Below are 23,168 nucleotides of genomic sequence, written 5' to 3'. Positions count from 1 at the left end.
CCAAGCTTGTTTAATATGGCTCAGAGAGTTCCCTAGTAGTGGACTAAATATACCCCTCCTACCGATGACAGCAAAAGAGTAGAAGGGAGAAGCAAGAAGATTTTTTAAATTAAAAGAATTAAAATTGGGGCACCTGGGTGGCTCAGTGGGTTAAGCCTCTGCCTTCGGCTCAGGTCATGATGTCAGGGTCCTGGGATTGAGCCCTGCATTAGGCTCTCTGCTCAGCAGGGAGCCTGTTTCCCCTTTTCTCTGCCTGCCTCTTTACCTGCTTGTGATCTCTCTGTCAAATAAATAAATAAAATCTTTAAAAAAAATTAAAATCAAAAAACATTCCTTAAGACTGGAAAGGCTTGTGAAAAAAATAAAAAGGGGAGCAAAAAAGATTTTCGTCTCTTGTGGCTTTGGTCTGAAGAGAGTCACACTGACCAAGTGAGGGCATCAGAGAGAGCAGAGGAGCCCTCCTGTCCAATCCCCTTAGAACCTAGGGAGATGATGGTTTTGGGGCCTGCCAAAACTCTATCAGCTTGAAGCACAGCTACATCAAAGCAAAGTCAGAGGCACAGAGGCCTACGGAGGAGGGATGTCCTGAGATTTACCTGTCCCAAGGTCTGGTTGGGGACCTTGCCAAGTTGCGTATCAGAGATGGTTTCGCCAAGTTGCGATCATGAGGTGGTTATACAAGGAGCAATACTGAGGGGCCAACCACTCAGGCTAGGGTCAAATGGGAATTAGACACACACCTCCTGGGGCTCTATAGCACCAGGGAGACCAAGATAAGGCAGTCAGCCAGGTGGTACCACGGGGCTCTGACCAAGCTAACAAAAAGGCAAAGTAAAAAGTAACAGCAGCCATAGACTTGAACCACAACTGCTGGCAGAACAAACAGCAATAGACAGGCATGGGACATCACCCCAGAGAGCAGCAGAAGGATGGACATAGGACACACACACACACACACACAGAGGAACCAAAGGATTTGCCTCCCAAAGATCTTGAGTCTTTCCTCTAGGTATGATGTCACCAAACCAGACCTCTCTCCTCATGAGCCCATCATCATTGTAGGAAAAGCAGAAGAGGCAGACTTTCTGAGAAACTGGGCTTTTTTTAATCAACAGACTGACCATTCCTTTTCACCTGCAAAGAGCTCACGATTTAAGCAGTGATCATTAGACAAAAATCATCTAATACCAATCTATTTAAATAATTCCTTAAGGCGGGGGTCATAAGCCCCAACTAGCCCATCCAACTCCAGACATGTAAATTTGAATTTGAATAGCTTTAAGTGAAGTCTAAACTTTCTCCATTTAGTCACTGACCTCACCACTCCTTATAATCTCCTGTGTGATTTGGTGAACTCATTTATGTTCTGTGCCTAGACCATGGAAGCAATAAATTTGTGACAGGCTGTTTTAAAGTTTTAACATAATTTAGGTCTGTTTCTTTCTGCTGAACTTTATGTGGGGGGAAAAGGAACTCACAAATTAAGAGGCTTTTAAAATTAAGAGGTTTTTAAAATTAGATGGCTGTAAGATTTCTTGGATAGGACACAATATACACAAACCATAAAATTAAAAAATGATAAACTTTTTAGCATTGGACTTCATGAAAATTAAATGTCTCCATTCATCAAAGGACTCTACAAAGAAAATGAATAAATAAGCCACAAACTTGGGAGAATATATTCACAAAACATATATTAACAAATGATTTGTATTCTATTTGTATTCTACAAAGAAATTTTATAAAAACAAACAATAAAAGGATAAACACACATTTTTTTTAAATGGGCATGACAACTGAACAGACATTTCACAGAAAGAAAATATATAGTGGTCAGTGAGCAGTATATCATTTCAGAAAAATGAAAATTAAATCCAAAATGAAATACCCCTGCACACCCACAGAAAATGACTGAAATCAAAAAGACTACAAAACACAAATGTTCAGAAAAGTGTGGAGCATTTCTGTATGAGTATAGAATGATCCAAATTGGGGCAACTACTCTGGAGAGCTGTTTGGCAGTTTCTTAGAGAGTTAAATACACCTACCCAGCAATTTCTCTCCTAAGTATTTACCCCAAGAGAAATAAAAGCGTATGTTCAAAAGAGACTCGTACAACAAAATTTGTGGCAGCCTCACTCACAAAGCCAAAAAGTAGAAACAGCCCAAATGTTTATCAACAGTGGTATATTCATAGAATGGAATAATACTCAGCACTAGTGGTATACATACATACAACATAATAATACGCAGCCATAAAAAGGAATGCATTACTGATACACATGATGTCGATAAATCTCAAAAACATTATGCTAAGTGAAACAAGCCAGATACAAAAAAGTATATACTACATGATTCCATTTATATGAAATCCAAATATAGACACTTAATCTATCGCATAAGAAGTGGTGGAGGGTAAGGTGAAAAATGTACCACAAAGGGACACATGGAACTTTCTAGAGAAATGGTAATATTCTATGTCTTATTTGGGGTAGTGGGTTACATGATTGTATGTATACATGATTACTGGGGTGTCTGGGTAGCTCAGTCAGTTAAGCTGGTAGCTCAGTTGGTTAAGCAGCCAACTCCTAATACCGGCTCAGGTCTTGATCTCAGGATCCTCAGATCCAAGCCCACGTCAGGCTGGCACTGGGTGTGGAGCCTGCCTAGGATTTTCTCTCTCCTTCTACCCTCCCCCTCACCCTGGTCATGCTCTCTTTCCCTCTAAAAAACAAACAAAAAACTTATCAAACACTCAAGATTTGTACATTCAATTGCATCTTAATTGTGTCACAATGAAAATATTTATAAAAAAAAGCAGATGGACAAAATTCCCTATGGAATTTTGATCATTTTCAGAGACAGAACGACTAACTTAATAGTTCTAAAAAAAAGTTATTATTTTTTCATGATTATAAAAATAATGCAGACTGATAAATAATTCCAACTACATAAAAATTAATTAAGCAGAAGAAGTCTCTGTATAAATGGAAAAGTGTAAGAGATGGAGTGACAAAGCTATCTATTCCATGTGCTGCTTGGAAAGTTTTTAATAGTATCAATACAGTCATCTCAAAAATATTTTGATTTGCTCTAAAACTATATTAATGGTTTTGTTAATAAATCATTATTAAAGGTTACTTGTTATTATTTTGAAAATTACATTTAGAGAGTAAGTCTTCATTTATCAAACAGAATACCAATACAAAATAGTAGTGATTTATTCTGTAAAAAGTTAACATCAGAAGTATATACTAAAGCACCTGAGTATAGCTCATTGAACAAAGTTAAGTTTATCAAACTTGAGTTTCTCATGGCTGTTGCACAATTTTCCAACTCGAAATACAGGATAATAGTAATAAAATGAATAAATATTTTGAAATGATAGGGACTTACAACAAAGCCCTGGCAATACCATTAAACAGAGCCTGTAGGGACTCTAGAAACCTTTGGCAACAATGACAATAATGTAGATGCCAATGAAAAAGAACAGCTAAAGAGATCAGGAAGAATAAAGTATAATTCAAAAGGAAAGTGTAAATCCAGATGAAGGGATTAGATGAAACAAATAGGATTTTGCTTTTGTGGTTATCAGAAGAATGGCGAAGTCTATCTTACAGACAGTATATTTAAAATATCTGTATTGTGTGTACATATTTATAAGACTATGAATGGAATTAGGCTAGAATGTTATCCATATTATACTAATAAAGCAATTTGGCAAGCGCTGCCTTTTTTGTTCAAAGAATCAACAAGAGAACCCCAAACATTTATTGTTTATAATAGAAATACCTGAATTGATCTGGTCAGCACACTACTGTCCAGAAATAGCACAAAGTATCTAATTGGGTTAATCTTCTAACTTATCCACCCACTACACCCACCACTATAAATCAAAAGGAGTAAAGAATTCACATTCTTAAGGGGCACCTGGGTGGCTCAGTCAGTTAAGGGTCCACACCCAAGTCTTGATTTCAGCTCAAGGTCACGAAATCAAGTCCTGCACTGGGCTCTGCATTGTGCATGGAGCCTGCTTAGGATTCTCTCTCCCTCTCTGTCTGCCACCCTTCCCTGCGCTATACTCTCCCTCAAACTCTCTCTCTTTAAAAAAAAAAAAAAAAAAAAAAAAAAGAATTCACATAATGGAACTTCAGGAAGAATTTGTAAGAGATTTGGTAAGTCACTGCTATGCATTTTCTTCCAGTATAATAGTGAAAAATTAAATGGACTAAAACTTCAGAAAAGTCCAAATTTGGATTTTTTGCTAATGATTGCATAACAATAACAAAATACGTACATTAAAAAAAAAACAAAAACCAACCCTTGTTAGTACGTGGTAATATTAAACGGAATGATCGAAGTCAAGTGTTATCTTGTTTCAATCTTTTCTAGCATCCTGCTTATGACTTTGCTGTCATTTTCACTTTTACCAGTAATTTTTTTTTTTACAGCTATAGCTATTGATAAAATTAAACTATAGCTCCAAAGATAATAGTGCTTTCAAAATCAAAATGCAAAAAAGCTTACCGAGTCTATCTGGAAGAGGGACTAGTGGCTGATTAACATTTATTATAAGCCCCATTCCTCCTAGAGAGGGATGACGTGCCATGTGCAAAACAGCATATTTCGGCTTCAAATGCTGGCAGCAACCTGCGCCAGAGAGACCCAGTTCCAGAGCTAGCAGTACCCAGGTCTTTTCACGCATCACAGCCTGACAGCTGAATCTGTTCTGCGGAGTCTTGTGCCATATCTTGTTCTTCCTCAATACTTACAATCCACAAGGACAGATTTCGCCCTTCAAAAACATTTGTTCTTTTGTTTGCCAGTACATTCCAGTCCACTTTAATTAACAACAGGTCTCTCTGTAGTGAGAACTGAAAGCTTTCTTTCACACTTCCCATTGTCCTCTCTGATATTTGGAAATATTTCTCTTAAGTCCTCTCCATTTAATTCGCTAAAACATAAATGTATTCACTGTCTAATGATCATCAATATTAATGGAGCATTTGATTTACTCTCTTTTTTAAAAATTATTTTTATTATACATGTACATATAATGTATTATTTGCCCCAAGGTTACAGGTCTGTGAATCATCAAGCTTACACACACTCTCTTTCTCTGGCTCTCTCTGAGTTTTGTTTTTTGTTTTTGGGGGGTTTTTTGAATGGAAAGCCTTTTACCTAAAATACTCTATTTCAATTTAATGATTGGAAATTTCCCTTAGGTAGAGTCATATACCAACATATAAAACTGAAAATAAAGTTTGCAAATTATATTTTCTTTACCTGCCTTTATTAAGAGAGTCTGGAAAGAAAATGAATCCTCCAATATCTTCCAGTAGTACATATTTGTTGCCTTGTTATATAATAACTTCAGAAAGTCTAAAATGAGGTAGTTCTGCATTTGTACCTCTAGTCTATGTTGTCTCATGAGAGGAAAGCTTTGTTACACATAAATGGCTACAGTTTAAACATTCCCTCCAGTTTCTTCCTAAGGCCCCTAAGATAGTATTTACTTAAAACCCTGAGCTTTTTTTGTCTGATGCCTGAGTAATTAACATCAGTCCTGAAAAGTTTTAGAAATAAGACTGAGCCTGCAAATTTCCATGGCCTCTCTGGCCTCTTCCCAACTTCACCCTCTGACTTTACTAATTTGCTGACCAAAATAACAAAAAGCAATCATCCATTAAGTAGGTGGGCTCTCCCTACTCGACAGTTTCCTGCCTGGTCAATGATTCACAGAGTGAATACTCATTTTTTTCCCCATTAGTCTCTGAAACATGTTCTAATTTGGAAGTGTGTTATCAAAGAACAATTTAAATTATACTATTTTCACTGTAAATGCAACCAATTATTAAAAATTGGATCCACAGCAGCAAAGGGATGAAAATGTACTATGAGATGCTTTGCAGTAGAGAGGCACTTATGATAAGGATAATGAAATTTTTGTAACAACTTTTTAAAAATTGACCTCTGCATAGAGTCTCAGTGTCTTCAAGGTGAGGGGCAATAAATACACATCTGCTCTGTGTTCTTTACTTTCCCTTAATGGGACTGACTTCTTGCAAATTCCCGTACTGCAACTTCCAACTCCAACTCAAGTTCTTATGCCCAATTCATTGAAATTTCAAATAACTTTTCACTTCAACCCAAACATAATAGTCTTACAAAAAGTATAACTTAAAATGCTGTCTTCTCTCTTCAGGATGATTGTTTACTATAGAAATCAGTGATGAACTTCAGGAAGAATTTGGTAAGGGATATGGTAATAGCAACCAAGATTTGGGTTAGAAATATTAAAAGTTTGATTAAAGTGAGTTCCACTTTCTGACCTTTGAGTTTTAAGTTAAAAGAATGTGGTGGTCATTTCTATGCCTTTTTCTTTCAGAATAATAATGAAACATTAAGTATACCCAAACCCCAGACAAGCCCAAGTTTCAAATCCTTGAACTCAGATCTGGATTCAATGATCCCTTCTTTTAGGCACTTTAAAGCACATCTCCCCTTTATTTGGATATAATCTTTCTTCTCCTATCATGAAAGCCCTCTGTTTTCATTTGAAAGGCAAAAACATAAAGCCTAGAGTCACAGTATTTCTGTAAGATGTTTGAATTAAATTATCTATTAAGTATCCTATATAAATTCACTCTGAACATCAAGGGATAGAAAGTATTAACAAAAGCAATAACACTAATACTGAAATTTCAATAGAACTTTTGGAAATCAGCCTCTAATGGAAGAACAAACATATGAATGATAGTATCATGAAATAAGCTGTCTCTCCGGAGTGCTCAGACACTTTAAATGAATCTATATTTATAGTATAATTAGCAATTTGATGAAATATATATAGTAAGGATACACCAAAGCATATCAGTGAACAACATGTCCTCTTCCAAAGTCGACAGGTTCTCAGGAAACATCCAGGATCAGCATTCAGGTACGAAGAGCAGTGCATCTCATTGGTAGCACAGACCAACCATTTTTATATACCTTTTTTATTTTCTTTTTAACAACCTGTCAGTCTCCAGAAAGAGCTCTGCTCAGTTACAAGTATATGTCAACACACACAGCTCATACCTAGGACGTTCAGCCACCAATTACTGCTAGAAATTTAAATAAGTTCTAAAAATATAGGTTACGTTCTGCTCTGAAATAGTTAACCTCTCTGGCACTTTTTCTGGGACATTTAATGGTCCATCAGTACGATGTGTTAGACTGTAAGAACACAGAATTAGACATAGTGCTTGCCTAGGGGATTCTCCACTTAAATAGACAAGCAAAATAGATTAAACACTAAAAACCAGTGCATGGAAGAAATAAAGTAGATCACTACCATTAAGACTGAATTTTTAATACAACAATGCACAGCATAGTAGTAAAGGACAGGCTATCTCTCCATGTAAACTTTACTGAGAGTAGTAAAACAATCCAAGATTCTTTTTAAAAGATAACTGATTTGAAGAGAGTGTTAAGGATTATCAGATAGATGAAAAGGAAGATGTTCTGGACATCAGAAGTTACAATAAAAAGGACAGGTAATTAAAAGGGAAAAGAGAATAATTTAATTTCAGTTGGAACTGAAGTGACTTTAGAATACCCACTCCTACCCCATTGAAACATTTTCCCTGAAATAGGTCATTTAATCTCAACTTGAATATTATTAGAAGTATGTTTATTGGACGGGTGGTTGGATGGATGGATGGATGGATGGATGGATAGAAAAATGGATGATTTTAATGACTGAAACAGGTGATTTTAATTTTAATATATCTATGTGACCAATATAGCCAAAATATTATTTCAACATATAATCAACATAAAATATTGCTATTTTATGTTCTTTTCTTATACTGTCTCAAAAACCCTGTATCTATTTTTCTACTGACACTGCATCACAGTTTGTACTAGGCACATTTCAAGTACTCAATAGCCACACATGGCTAGTAGCTACTATATTTATAGAACAGCTCAGTTCTAGAAAATGTTTCACAAACTTGGCTGAACATCAGAATCACAGGAAACTTTTTTAAAATATAGATTTCTAAGATTCACCCTCAAATACACGGACTTACTTAGTGTAGGAAGGGCAGGGAGTCTTTTTTAACAAGGCAGTCAATAAACCATTGATCATCAAGCTGACATTTGGAAATCACCATTCTAGAACAACACAAAATATGTCTAAGTCTTCTTCTACATGACTGTCCCTCCAATATGTTAAAAAAAAAAAAATTACATCCCCATCATCTTTTATTCTCCAGGCTAAAAATTCCAAATTTTCCAAGCTCTTTCAACAATTCCTGATCGGACATGATTTCCAAACCTTTCAACTCCCTGGTTCCCTATTTCAGAGCAGAACGTAACCTATATTTTTAGAACTTATTTAAATTTCTAGCAGTAAATTTCTAGCAGTAATTGGTGTATTCCAGTTTGGTTTATTTGCAGTAGGAGAGAAGTACTATAGCATAGATAATCCAAATTAATCCTTATTTGCCTTTGAAATGTTTCTCAGTACTTTCAAATGAATATGAGCATCTCCGCTAAATGTTGAATTCACAATACTACAAACTAAAACTGTAAACTCTCGTTGTCAACAAGCATTCAGGATGTCCAGGTTCTTCTGTGTCACACTCCATCTTGGAATGAAGAAGAACCCTCTCAGAAGGGCACCAAGTTAAGCAGAACTACTATTCTATGCCTCTCAACCCTCTTACCTTTTCCCATGATTAGAGAAGAAAGTAGCAGGTGTTTTGTTATAGAGAAAGAACTCTTTTGCCTTCTTCAAAGTTACATAAATACATAACATAATAATGTCACCAAAAAAATCAGATTTTCCATGAATAACTGGACTCAATTCAATGCCACAAATATTCATTTACTGATGCCTGGCTGAGCACATTACATATGTCATCATGACAGGACGCTACATGAAGAATCAAGGCAGAGTCCCAAGCCTTAAAAAGATCACAAACTAGCCGGTCAAATAAGTATATCCATGTGACAAATTTTTGTGGAATTCTTACTGTATGCTAGACACTTGGGTTATACATCAGTGAATAAAACATTTAAAACCCCTGTCCTAATGGAGCTTATTTTCTAGCAGGAGAGACAGATGATAAACATTCAAATGATATATAAGCTAGTAATAGAGGATGTTAGATGATAAATGTTATGGAAACTAACTTCAGAATAGGGCGTATCATCTGTACTCGTGGGGTAGAGGATTAGCTGAAATTTTACTCAGTGGTGAGAGTAGGCCTCATTAAAAAATTGATATTTGAGAAAACATTTGAAAGAAAGGGGAAAACATGCAGATATCTGGGGAGAAGAGAATTCCAGGCAAATAACCAGTGCAAAGGCCCTGAGGCAGAAGAGTAACTCGCCTGACTGAGGAACAATAAGGAAGCCAGTGGAGTTAAAGCAAAGTGAGCAAGGGAGAGATAAACAAATTAGGCTGGAAAAGTAATGGGGGGGGGGTGGAATTTTTCATGCAGGTCTTTGTGGCATAATTAGAACTTTATCTTTTGAGTGAAATGAAGAACCACTGAATGGGACAAAGGAATAACATGATATGCTTTGTGTTTTAAAAGAGCACTCTGGTAACTATATTGAGAATACATTTTAGGGGAGCAAGAGTATAAGCAGGAAGACCACATAAAGGCCTGCTACAGTAATCCAGCTGAAAAATAGTGGTGGCTTGGACCAGGGAGGTAGCAGCAAGGAAAAGAAAAGTGGTGAGATCTTTTATGTTAAAAAAAAAAAAGTTATACTATAGTGAGGTGGTTGTTTTCATAAAGGATGTTAAGACAGCACAGAGGAAGAAACAATTCCACCAAAGGAAGGATTTATAGTCAAAGTGACAGCTTAGCTGAGTCCTGAATAATATGTAAATATTCACCAGGAAAAAAAAATCAGGAAGAACCAGAGAAGGAACTGGCATGGAGTTGCTGAAGAAACATAGGGAATGATCCTTTCCCTGAGGAATTTACAGTCTCAATAGGGAGACAATACTGAAAAGTAACTTAGGACTAGAGTCTCAGGAGCCACTGGGATAAGAATTTGGCATAGGAACTTTGGACTATGGAAATAAACAATATATGCCAGCAAGATATTCAAGAGAAAAAGCCAAAGAAGAAGCTAGAAACATAAAGAAAGTGACCCCATTCACAAAGGATCCACAGGACCACCCCAACTGTTCTGTCAACATTATACCAGCCTCTCTACCACCATTCAAAGCTCTGTCAAATCTTATCTTCCACCACCAGTTTTCATCATCAGTTCCTACCAACACATCAAACTGGTATCTTGCTAAGGAAGGCCAAACTTAACCTTAACCAGAGCCAAGTAAAGCAACTGCATCATTTGTTTCTCAGTACTCCTAATGCTTCTCCCCACGACTCAAAACTAAGCTAAACTTCTCACAAGCTTAGAAAGTAATGTGTGTTTGGTGGCTGTGGAGGAGCTCACACTATGAATGAGCCTACGGATGAGCTCACACTATGAAAAGATTCACTCCAGGAATCTTCTTTTGTTGGTTTTCTCTATGGTCTCCTCATAGGGGGGACCATAGAGAAATTATACTCCTTCCTCTCCACATTTGCCATTTGTTCTTATCCCTCTCTACCCAAAGCTGCATATTCTCTTCCACCCAATAAAGCCATAGATGCTTTAAAGCCAGAAGATGCTTCAGAGCCAGTTTTTCTTCTGCTCTAGTTGCTCTTTGCCTGTCCTCTCCACTCATGTGAAAGTCACCTCACCTCAACCCCCTCACAACCTCCTCACAGTATTTTTACCTGGAAACCCCTTAAAAAAAAAAAAAATCCAAGGAGCATGACTTGCTGCTAAGCTAATTTCAAAAGTGAAAAAAAAAAAAAAAATTAACATATATTAAATGGTTGGTAAATGTCAGGCATAGTTTCATTCATATAATCTATACATCCGCTCTAAGAAGTAGTACTGTTTCATCTGAGAGATCAGTTAAGTAACAAGATCAAGTGCAGAGAACTAATGAAAAAGAATTCAAGCCCAACATGTCCAGCCCTGGAGCCCATGGGCCTCACTACTACTGCATATCACTGAGAACCTATTATTACCCCCACCATTTCTTCCCTATGTCCAGGCCGGTAGAGTGAGACCTTTCAGAGCAGTAGTTTACTGTCCTCATTCTAAAACTTCCCTTGGTAGGGAAGGACATGCGGGTGCCTGGGTTCCCCATCCTTTCTCCAGAATGAAGAATGTCAGCAAAGGTGCCATCAAGAGCAATTCAGTGAACACTTGTGCAAGTGCCCAGTGGCTGGAAGCAGGCCAAATGAGAAAGGGAAGAGTCATGCTCCACTTCTCTTCCCACCCACTCTCTCCCTAGTTCTTCTCAGTTACAGTGGCCCATATCTGAGTTTCAACAAATGAGTTTACTTGGTGAAACAGAAGTCATCGTAACAAAAATATCCACCAATAAACTGTTTGCTTAATAAAATGACTTTGCACATACAACTACCTTGTCAATGTCAATGCTAACTGAAGCCTAACTAGCAAAAGATGAAAATTTTCATGAAGTTGATAAAAAACCATGTTAAAAAAAGGCTCCAATGACACACAGAGGCATTAACTTATGATGGTCTCACACGGGAAGCTAAATTTTAAAAATGAAAAATAAAAACTGTACCATTATGAAAGGTATCTCAAAACATAATGGTCTTGCATTAAAATGGTAAAGAGAGAATCCTCACATGTTTTTATAAAAACAAATGTGTGCATGCACACACACACACACACACACACACACACACACATACACACACACACAATCAACACTTGATTTTACTCTACTTGCTCCTATAATTAACCCATAGCTAAATAATTACTTCCACTTTGTCATATATATACTAAGACATATAGTTTTAATAGTTTTTAGCTTCCTTCTTTAAGACAAAGTCCCAAATTTTCTTTTTCTCTATGTACAACTAAATTCCAGTTTTCCTTTTACCTCCAGTAATAATTTATGTAAACATTTTCCTTCCTCCATTATACTGTGTGCCCCATCCTTATTCACAGAAGCATTGCAATAAAAAAATTTTAATTGTGGGGTGCCTGGGTGGCTCAGTGGGTTAAGCCTCTGCCTTTGGCTCAGGTCATGATCCTAGGATCCTGGGATGGAGCCCCACATCGAGCTCTCTGCTCAGCGGGGAGCCTGCTTCTCCCTCCCCCCGCCTGCCTCTCTGCCTACTTGTGAACTCTCTGTGTGTCAAATAAATAAATACAATCTTTTAAAAATTTTTTTAATTGAACTGAAGTAAAATCAATGGGAGACCGATTACACTGTAAGGCCTTAATGTCTAATACCTAAGTTATCAGTTAGCAGATATTGAATTATAGACAGATAATAATAAGAATGGGGAAGAGGCTAGATGTCTGCAAGACTGGGGTCTGGAATCAACATGAGGACAAGGAGCCATTAGAAATAAAGCCAAAGAAAGGTGGAGGCTCTTCCCCTGTCATCTGGGTGTGCCTCGGTCATGACATTCAAAGTCATCCATTTGTCAAAGTCTGTCAAGATTGTCCCAGCTCCTCCTAAGCCAAACCTAGTTGCCATTCCACAGAGATCCCCGGCACTCTTGGTAAGAGACTTCTAGTTATGCTTGCCCCTGCCCATAATTATGGACTACCACACTCACTGGGTGCCAAACACCAGGCTGAGTGTTACCCATTCCACTTTTTTAAATATTCATGCTAATTTCCCCCCTCCACCTGTGCATTAACCTTTTGGAGGAGGAGGATATATTTTTTGAAAATTAAATACAATCAAAAAGTCCAACACTTGATTTTGCTGTTTGCTCTCAGAACAATCTCATAGCTAAATGATGGAGAGCATTTCTTAAAGACTTGGCACTTAGTATGAAGATTCTGACCTTACACATAAGATGCTATTTTCAGTCACAAATGTCTAACAGTTTTACCTGGATAAAGTTTCCAACAACCCTACAAACACATTCTCATGCATAGCTGAGAGAGGGCCCAAAAGTAAGTTTAATTCAGCTACAAAATAAATGGATCCTAATGTTTAACATATGTATTAGTTTCCTATGGTGACTGTAACATATCACTTTAATGGCTGAATCAACACAAATTTATTATCTCACAGTTCCGGAGGTCAGAAGTCCAAAATGAATTTCACTAGGCTAAAATCAAGGTGTTTGCAGGGCTAAAGGAAAAATCCATTTTCTTCTTTTTTTATAGCATCTGTGGGCTGCCTACATTTCTTGGCCCATGATCACCTTCCAACTTCAAAGTCAGCAATGACCAATGACCAATTAAGTATTTCTCACAATGCATCACACTGGCATTGATGCCTCTACCTCCCTCTTCCATATTTAAGGTATCCTTATGATTCCAATGGACCCACTCAGATAATCCAGGATAATCTCCATATTTTGAAGTCAGCTGATTAACAACCTTAATTACTTCTGGAACCTTAATCTCCTCCTTACCAAGTGACATAATATATTCACAGGTTCTGAGAATTTAGTTGAGAGACCATTACTCAGGCTACCACAGCCTGTCTTTCATACCCAAAGATTCACATCCAGCCATATGGCAAAATACATTCATTCTATCCAAAAGTCTCAACTAAGTAATATATCAACTCATGGTTTCAAATATGGTCTACGGGCACCTGAGTGGCTCAGCTGGTTAAGCATCTGCCTTTCACTCAGGTCATCATCCCAGGGACCTGGGATCAAGCCCCATAATGGGCTCTCTGCTCAGCAAGGAGTCTGCTTGTCCCTCTCCCTCTGCATTTCACCCCCGCTCATCTTCTTTCTTCCTCTCCTGTATTCTGCTCTCTTTCTCTCTCAAATAAATAAATAAAATATTTTAAAAAATAAAATAGGGGCACCTGGGTGGCTCAGTCATTAAGCGTCTGCCTTTGGCTCAGGTCATGATCCCAGCATCCTGAGATTGAGCCCCACATTGGGCTCCCTGCTCAAGAGGAAGCCTGCTTTCCTTCTCTCACTCCCCCTTCCTGTGTTCCAGCTTTCACTGTCTCTCTCTCTGTCAAGTGAATAAATAAAATATTTTTAAAAAATTAAAATAAAGTAAAACAAAATAAAATCTGGTCTAAATCTTATCAGTTCAAAAGTCCTAAATGTCAGCAACTAAATGAGTTACAAATGAGTTACAATCCATCCTGAGGCCCAATCACTCTCCATCTGTGAACCTGTGAAACTCAAGAAACAAGATATCTGCTCCCAAAATTTTATAGTACTAACAGACATGGGGAAACAATTATAGACATTCTCACTCAAATAGAGATAAAAATGAGGTTAAAAAAATTAGACATCGGATCCATGCAATTTTGAGATCCAGCTAGGCAAACTGCATTTGATTTCAAAGTCTGGGAATAATGTTCTGTGGTCCTTGGTTCTACCCTTTAGGATCTCAGCTCTGCCTTCTGGGTTCTCAGTTCTCCCTCTTAGTCAACCTTATTTTTTCATCAAAGGTGGTACATGTTTGCCGCTAAGTAGATTAAGCAGCCTGTTTCTTGCTTGTCGAATTGTTGGGATCCAACTACCTTCTTTCATTACATCCTCTTACTTCCCTTTTCAGGCCCACCCAGATGTATTTTTGCTGATACAATATTCTCAGGAACCATGCAGGTATCCCACAGAAGTCATGGCAATTTACCCCATTACACAACAGGCTACTCCAGAGATATTTCCTGGATAAATCCGTCTAACTGGCTTCTGCTGAGATATTTGAGGGAATCCATGAGCTACATGTTCAATTTCTTCAAAGTGCCCTCTATGTAAATGAACACTCTGGTCTTACTTCTGAGGCCCTTCCAAAAGTTCTCCTACCCATAACATTGGCTTTCCCCAGAGCAGGCATTTCTGACAGTGACTCTCCTACCTTTAGCATCATTTACGATCTAGGAGGCTGAGGTTTTCTCAAATATCAAGTTCTGATTTCATTTTGCTTAATAGTTCTTCCTTCAGTCTGCCTCTCTATGCTTTTTACTGGAAGAAGCAGCAAGAAAAACCTAGGCTGCACCTTCAGTGCTGTGCACACAAATCATCTCAGCTAAATACCTAAGTTCATAATTATACGCTTTACTTACACAGAACTGCAGGACACAGCTTAGCCAAGTTTTCTGCCATTGCATAACGAGGATCCCCTTGTCTCCAGTTTGCAATAACATGTTCTTGATTGGGGCGCCTGGGTGGCTCGGCAGGTTAAGCCTCTGCCTTTAGCTCAAGTCATGATCTCAGGGTCCTGGGATGGAGCCCTGCATCGGGCTCTCTGCTCAGCAGGGAGCCTGCTTCCCTCTCTCTCTCTGCCTGCCTCTCTGCCTACTTGTAATCTCTGTCAAATAAATAAATAAAATCTTTAAAAAAACAAACAAACATGTTCTTGATTTCTGTCTGAGCCCTCACTGGCAGTGTCTTTAATGTCTACATTTTCACCAACAGTCTGTTCATGACAATGTAGGTATGCTCTAAGGACATTTAGTTTTCTCTACCACACTCTTCATTTTCTTCTCAGTCCTCACTAGTAGAACTGACATCATCCATATCTCTAACAGTCTATTCAAGGCAAACCAGGCATTTTCTGTCGTGCTTTTCAAAATTCCTCCAGTCTATGGCCATTTCCCAATTTCAAAGCCACTTCCATATTTTTAGGTCTTTCTTCCAGCAGGCTCTACTTCCACGTATCAAAATCTGTATTAGTTTCCTATTGCCTTCTAACAAATCACTGCAAACTTAGGGGCTTAAGTCAACACAATTTATTATCTCACAGTTCTAGAAGTCAGAACTGGGTTAAAATCAAGTGTCAGCAATGCTGGATACTCTAAAGGAAAATCCATTTTCTTGCCTTTTTCACCTTTGCAAGACTGCCCACATTCTACTTTTATCTTCAAATCCAACAACAGCAGGTCTAGTCATTATCTCATTGTATCATTGACACTGACTCTTCTCCTCCCTCTTCCAGATCTCAAGGACCTTTGTGATTACATGGGGCCAGAATAGTTTTCTTACCTGAAAGTTCAGTTGACTAGCAACTGCAATTTTTCATACGATTTTAATTTCCCCTTGACATTTAACATAATATAGGCTCAGGTTCCTAGGACTGGGACAAAAACATCTTTGAGGGATCATTATTCTGCATACCACAATACATCTTTGCATAATGATAAATTTTCAATTCTCTTCTATTAAAATGGCCCACTGTATAATTTGGTCCCTGCTCTCCACATGTGTGTCATTTCATATCACAACCGTATGTTTCCACTACAGTGAGTTTCTTCCATCTTGTCAAATGCACAATGCTCATTCCCAGCCTGGTATCTCTGCTCATGCTCTTTTCCCTGTCTCTGTGATTCTCCCTTTCTGAATCCCTGTGGCCCCTGTTCTCCAGACTACTCTTGTAAGAGTATCCTATCCTTCAGCTTTCAGCTTCAATGACTCTTATTCAAAGACAGTGTCCCTGACCCTGTGATTCCCTTGACTATAGATTCCCACTGCACTCTTCGTTTATCTTCATAGCATTTATCTGAATGGTGACTAAATTATTATCTGTGTGATTGTTTAATGACTATTTTTAAGACACTCTGAAAGTAAAGTTCTAACTGATTCCTTTGTTATATGCTTAATACCTAGCAGAAGAGGATTGCACAGTATACGTGCATTTGAACGAATGAACACGTCTCTTTTAATCCTCATAACAACATTAATTTTATACTTGAAAGTACTGAAGTTCAGAGAAATTGAGTAACTTCACCATAGGAAAACAACTAATGAGATTCCACTGGAGCTATCTAGTTTCTAAGCCCATCTCTTTGTCATTGTGTTAGTCTATTCTATCGGGGCACCAATGACATTGTCTCTAAGACCACGGATGTTCACAGACCATCATACTGACAAATAATCACTGCAGCCTAAACTAACTCTCCTTAATGTAGTTACCTTTACCTACTAAAGTCAATGCTACCACCAAACGCCCAATTTCAGTCCTGTTTTTAAATACTGACATGAATAGACTTGTGGACACTTTTTCCTTTTAAAATCTTTTTTGTTTTTAAAGATTTTATTTATTTTAGAGAGAGAAAGAGACTGTGAGTGGGGCGGGGAAGTGGGGAAGTCAGAAGGAGAGGGAGAGAGAGAGAGACTTTCAAGCAGACTCCCCACTGAGGACCGATCCTATTGCAAGACTTGATCTCACGACCAATAAGATCATGACTTGAGCTGAAATCATCAGTCGATGCTTAACGAACTGAGCCACTGAGGCACCCCTTCCTTTAAAATCTTTAAATCTGGGGGCTCAGTCAGTCAAGCATCTGCCTTTGGCTCAGGTCATCATCCCAGAGTACTGGATCGAACCCCACACTGGGCTCCCTGCTCAGCGGGGAGTCTGCTTCTCCCCTCCCTCTGCCCCTCACCCTGTTCCTTCTCTCTCTCTCTCTCTCTCTCTCTCTCACTCTCTTCCCCCCATGCTCTCAAATAAATAAAATCTGTAAAAAGGTAAAATAAGGGGCGCCTAGGTGGCTCAGTTGGTTAAGCAACCGCCTTCGGCTTGAGTCACGGTCCCAGAGTCCTGGGATGGAGTCCTGCATCGGGCTCCCGGCTCTGTGGGGAGTCTGCTTCTCCCTCTGACCTTCCTGCCTCTCATGCTCTCTCTCACTGTTTCTCTCTCAAATAAATAAATAAAAATCTTTAAAAAAAAAAAAAGGTAAAATAAAATAAAATCTTTAAACCTTAAAGTTCCTTAAAAATAACTACCAAACTTATTTTCAAATTACCAACTCAGGAAAAAAATTATGCTTCAATTTTTATCTACTTCTCTTGTGAGGATTAATGGTATTATAAAATCTGTGAACACCTTAGAAGAAATTTTATTAAACCAACAGATGAAACTATCAACTTTGGGAACACAGCCAGACAAATTTAAAACCAAAGCCCTAAAAATCATGCTAACATTGCTAGAAAGTCCTAGAACTGTGCTGCTTATGTGTTCATTCTAGGTCTCTCATGTACAGAGGAAAGAACATTATTATGAACACTGTCTTTACAAATACCTCCTAGACTTTAAACAAGGTAGGTAGAATTCTATTTATAACTGTACAATCCTTAGAACCCTTTACGAGATTTCATAGGTCTTTTTCATTGTCAGCATTCAATCCTCTATTTTTTTAAAATGTAAATGTATTTTTGTGGCTATGAGTCAGACTACAGCTAGAAATACTTGGAAGATTTTGATGTAGATTCCAAACTGTTGCCTGGATACTTTTTCCTTTTGAAAATGATTATAATTGGCACAGATAAAAAGCCACATTTATTAAAGGATGATCTAATTTAGCATTTTCTTACTTCAATTTCCAATGCAGCTACAAATCAAATTCCAACAACAACAAAACAATTTTAGTGATACTATGGTTACTATTAGGATAAAAACCAGGTATGACTTTGAAATATATTTCCATTTGCTTTCATTATACATACATAATAAAAATATAACTATTAAGTAATAGATTCATATTGTACAATAATTTACAAAAATTACTTATAGTTTCAAAAAGTACTGAATTATAAACATCTTAAATATCACTAGAGGATAATGAAGTAACCAAAAGGAGAAGAAATATTAAATGAGCAAAAATCACTGGGAAATCATATGCTGAGACTTCTTTACTTTAAAGAAACAAAAAAAGATGGTTATACCACTGCAGAAGAAATTTAATGGTTCAAAATCTCTTTCATCTATAGAGAACATATCTGATAGCACAAAGTAACTTGTCTGATAGGTGTATATGAAATCCGAGAGCATCTCACAGGTTTTGTAGTTTGTTACTATCCCACTATGACATTTTACACACTATACAAAAATATCTGCGCATTCTCAATTCACTATAAATCAAATCCATAAAGTGTTCATAGTCTGAAAGCTTTTGTCTCTCTAAAACCCATGGAATCTCAGAGAAGTAGTAGGAGTCAGAACTGACTTCTTTTTTTTTTTTTTTAAAGATTTTATTTATTTATTTGACAGAGAGAAATCACAAGTAGATGGAGAGGCAGGCAGAGAGAGAGAGAGAGGGAAGCAGGCTCTCCGCTGAGCAGAGAGCCCGATGCGGGACTCGATCCCAGGACTCTGAGATCATGACCTGAGCCGAAGGCAGCGGCTTTACCCACTGAGCCACCCAGGCGCCCCCAGAACTGACTTCTTAACAACCTTTTCTAAAAGCAGAGAAAAGACATTTCCAAGGTAATGCAAAACTAATGGGCAGAGCCAAAGATCCACCTGTTGTCAATTCCATAATCTAAATCTGAGAATAAGAGAATTTATTAAAGCACAATCAATAGAACAGTAATATATGCCTACTGAGAACACAGCAGGTAGCAAAGACTTCCTGAGTTACTGGCTACATGAAATAAGGCTCATAATTTGGCAATAAATGAAATTTTACATCTTCAAATCTCGAAAACTGTATTTATTAGGCATTTACTCTATCAAAGCATAGGGCTTGGTACCAGAAAGGGAATAAAAACAATTCATCTATGTGCACTGATACGTAGTTACAATGGACAATTTATTTGTGGCACAATGCCTACCTTGAAGAGCTGACGATTTAAATAAAGATGAATACTTAACATTCCTTTAAAAAACTTTACCAGGAAAAGATATTAGTGCCTTAGACTATTTCCTAGAATTGTCTAATTGTCTAGCATGAGACCATAAAATGCACAGTCCTGAGGGTTTGTAGCTATGACAGCTCAGATAATCTTTAGAGGAAACTAAGAAGAACACCAGTATAATTTAAAGGATCTTTGGAAATTTTAAGGGCACTTCAACACCATTTGTTTATCAGGAGCTTTAGCTTCTGTAAAGCTTTCCAGTTACTCAAATTAGCAAACCTGAGATAACTTTGCTTCCAGTTCACAGGGATTGAAAATCAGAGATTTGAAAAAGAAAGAAAGAAAATAACAGAGACTTAACCCTAATGACACTTCCACTCCCCTTTGTGAAGTTGGCTGACACTCGGGTCTTATTTCCTTTATTAAATTTTCCAAATTAAATTTGTTTCTAAAGGATTCAATATCTAAGCTGCACTCCCACCCCTCCCCCAAAAAGACCTCTAAGTAAATAAAATATCATCACAAATATTTGTCACAATAAAAACATTTAGTAGGCTCATAATTAAAAGAGAAACTTACATTTTAATTTCTATAAGAGTAAACTTGTTTTAAATAAATGCAACACAAGTCAATTTCCTCCTTTTCCCATTGTAAAGCACTAGTGTTACTGTCCATGGTGACACATACTGGTTATGTCAGGCAACAACACCACTACAGAGACATTCAAGTTTTATTTTATGCCTGTTTCTTGGTGGCAGATTTGCTGAAGTGGTTTTATTTTGCATATCCAACTCTTTAGCAATTATGAGTTGCACTTCTCTTGAAGCCATGGTACCAAAATCACAAAAGAAAAATCTGGGTAGCTAGGGAGAAGATGCTTCAGCCAGTCTATCAGATATTTTAAAACAAACTTCATTTCTCTTTTGCCTTCATCTATACTTCACTGTATGTGAAAAGAATCTTTCTGTATGTATTTAGCCACCTTTTAGAAACTCTTATTACATTGTTCCACAAACCAAACAATATTCAAAAGCTTCCGTCAACCAAAGGTTTTAAGCATTGGAATTTGCTTCTGACTACATACTCAAATATAAATGAAAATGCAGACCTTATGCATCGCCAACACCCACAGACTCCAAAAACAAAAAGTTCTATAATATTAAGCATTCAATTAATAGTGATTCAAGATATACCTCTGAATTAAAATTTATTTGTAAAATTTCAAAAGAATACTGAAGAGAATATTAGTCTTTCTCTTGACATTGATAGAGTAGAATCATGATCTCTCAAAGAGGAATTGTTTCAAATATAGTGTATTTGTGATATACAGTAGATAAAACTATTGAGAGAGATTCATTTTTCCAGAAAGCTACTCCACATAAAGAAATTCCTCCCAACCAGGCACCACTGTACCTGAAACTTTCAGAGAGCCATGTCTTAACTAAGATTAAGCTATCCTATTTTCTACCTTAATCAATTTCACCCAAACGAGGCGTTTGTGCTATAATTCATTGTTCCCCAGACTCTAAAATCAACCATCTGCCATCGGAGTTTCTGTACAGTAATTAAGGAACTATCCATTAGAACTGGCAAGAGTACAAAGTAAGGAGGAGAGGGCGGGAGGGGAAAAAACCCAAACCACTTAAAAAAAGAGATGGAAGGTGTGTGTGTGTGTATGTGTGTCACATTAACCCCTCCACATCTCAGCTCCAGATACTGCCATCCATGAGGCAATACAGAAGTTAGGAGGAGCTGTTGAGGCCAACTCCCTCTGGGATTATCCGAACTGAAACTGCATTGGGGACTCGGCACGCGCTCCATACCTTGAAAGAGAAAGGCTTTCGTCCCATTATGCAGTCCGGGGACCTGGCGCACTCCAGTCGTGGACTCCCCAAGTTCTAACTCAGTTAAGACGTCAATCTGTAGGGAGGGGTCCACACCAAGCCCCCAGACTGGCGGGAGGGTGGGGAAGAAAGAAAAAGCTCCATCAAAATACAAGCCTCTTCCTCCAGGGCATCAAAGACCGGCGTCTTGGAGACAGTATTGGGAACTGACTAGGGAGTCGACTCCCTCCCACCCCGCAGAGCCTTACCTGAAATCAGCAGCCAAGCTTTAAATAGCGGAGCACCCAGTCCCATTTCCCTGACCTACTTTAAACCCCTCTCGGTGCAAAGTTCCCCCTCGGCTCTCAGACCCTGGACTAGGGGTGTGACCGGCCCTGGTGTCTCCAAGGCAAGCACAGAAAAATCCAAATCCAAACCCACCCTCTACTCCAAGCTTCCCACTCTAGACCTACTTCGGGTGGAGGAAAAAGCAAGGCGTCCCCAACCAGCTCCTGCTGCCCCGAGGCGAGGGCCATCCGTTCCCCGGCCCCGGCTCTGGGCCACTCACCTGCTCCGAGACCGAAGATCAAACAGAATGTTCTCAGTAAGACCCGAGACTCCATGGTGTGGATCTGCTCAGTCCATCGTCTCCCTCTTTAAAAATAAAAATAAAAATCGAAGAGGTTCTCGGAATCAAGCGGGAAAATAGCGTTTGTGCCTCCTGCCGCTGCCTCGCATTTACTGATTAGTAGGATTAATACGATTTGGTTGCCTAAGAAAAAAATGGGAGGACCCCCCAGGCACGTGAAGAACTTAGACCCTCCAATGCGCACATCATTCCCACACGCAGAGCCGAGGCGGTAGCGCGGGCAGAGCCGGGGGTGCCCAGAGGGAGGGGTCGGGCTCGCTCGGGGTCTGCTCCGCGGGGGAATTAGCTCTGGAGCTGAATAAAAGCAGCCGAAGGCACGCACACCCAGAGGAAGGGAGGCGGTCCCAAGAAAGCCGGGGGTGGGGCGGCCCCGCACCCGCCCGTCTTCCCCTGCCGCGCGAACCTGTTGTAAAGGCAGAGACAATGGAGAGAGCGCCGGAGACGCACGGTGGAGAGACGGCTCCCCCGGAGCGGGAGGGGCAGGCCCGGGGAGGCGGGGAGAGGAGGGACAGGGAGGGACCGCCGAGGGCGAGGCCCGGCACTCCGCGTCCCTCTCCAGCCCCGGCTACGAGCCCCGTCCAGCTAGACCCGGGGCTGCTGCAGCCCCGCCCTCCTACCTCCCTCACTCGCTGACCCGGGCAACGCCAACCTCCTTTCAGGATCCAAAGATCTAAATTCAAGGTGATAAGTTGATGGGCGGTCTTTGCTCTCACCCCCTGATTTCGGGCGCGTGTCCTGAAAGACAGTCGGAGAGAAAGGACCACCCAGTCGCAGAAGGCGAGGCTAGGAGACGCGCTCGCCCGCCCTTTAGGCAAAGGAGGGAAGCCGGCGTAGAATCGTGCGCTGGGCTCCGAAGCAGCCCCGGGGACTGGAAAGGGAACTCCTTCGCCGGGACATGCGGAGGAGGGCCGCCCAAAGCAAGCCAGACTCTCAAGTTGGGGCTGGACGAAGTAAAGAGAGACCGGCAGAGGCGGGCGGCGAGCCTGGGAAGCCCCGGCAGCCCTAGGGGAGAGGTTCCCTGCCCGGGGCGGGGCGCTGGAGAGCTTCCCTAGCGCGGAGCGCGCAGGGGAGAAC

General features: G+C 39.3%; 1 protein-coding gene across 5 annotated transcripts in view; it reads right to left on the bottom strand.

The window, feature by feature from the left end:
* Positions 1-23,168, bottom strand: part of NELL2 (neural EGFL like 2) — a 420,543-nt gene that overhangs the window by 330,057 nt on the left and 67,318 nt on the right. For 2 of the 5 annotated variants that reach the window (XM_059185586.1, XM_059185588.1), the window contains 2 exons: positions 22,014-22,099; positions 21,446-21,574 (listed from right to left, as the gene is read on the bottom strand). In XM_059185586.1, coding sequence (XP_059041569.1) covers positions 21,446-21,574; positions 22,014-22,068 — 184 coding nt within the window. In that variant the 5' untranslated portion in view covers positions 22,069-22,099. Of the gene's footprint in view, positions 1-21,445; positions 21,575-22,013; positions 22,100-22,497; positions 22,703-22,743; positions 22,763-22,807; positions 23,091-23,168 lie in introns of those variants that run through there. The other 3 variants (XM_059185589.1, XM_059185587.1, XM_059185585.1) reach the window with 3 other exon arrangements.

This window comes from Mustela lutreola, chromosome 8 (assembly GCF_030435805.1).
Source record: "Mustela lutreola isolate mMusLut2 chromosome 8, mMusLut2.pri, whole genome shotgun sequence".
In the NCBI taxonomy this organism is placed as follows: Eukaryota; Metazoa; Chordata; class Mammalia; order Carnivora; family Mustelidae; genus Mustela; species Mustela lutreola.
The sequence above is the reverse complement of the archived record's forward strand: the minus strand, read 5'-3'. Positions and strand labels throughout refer to the sequence as shown.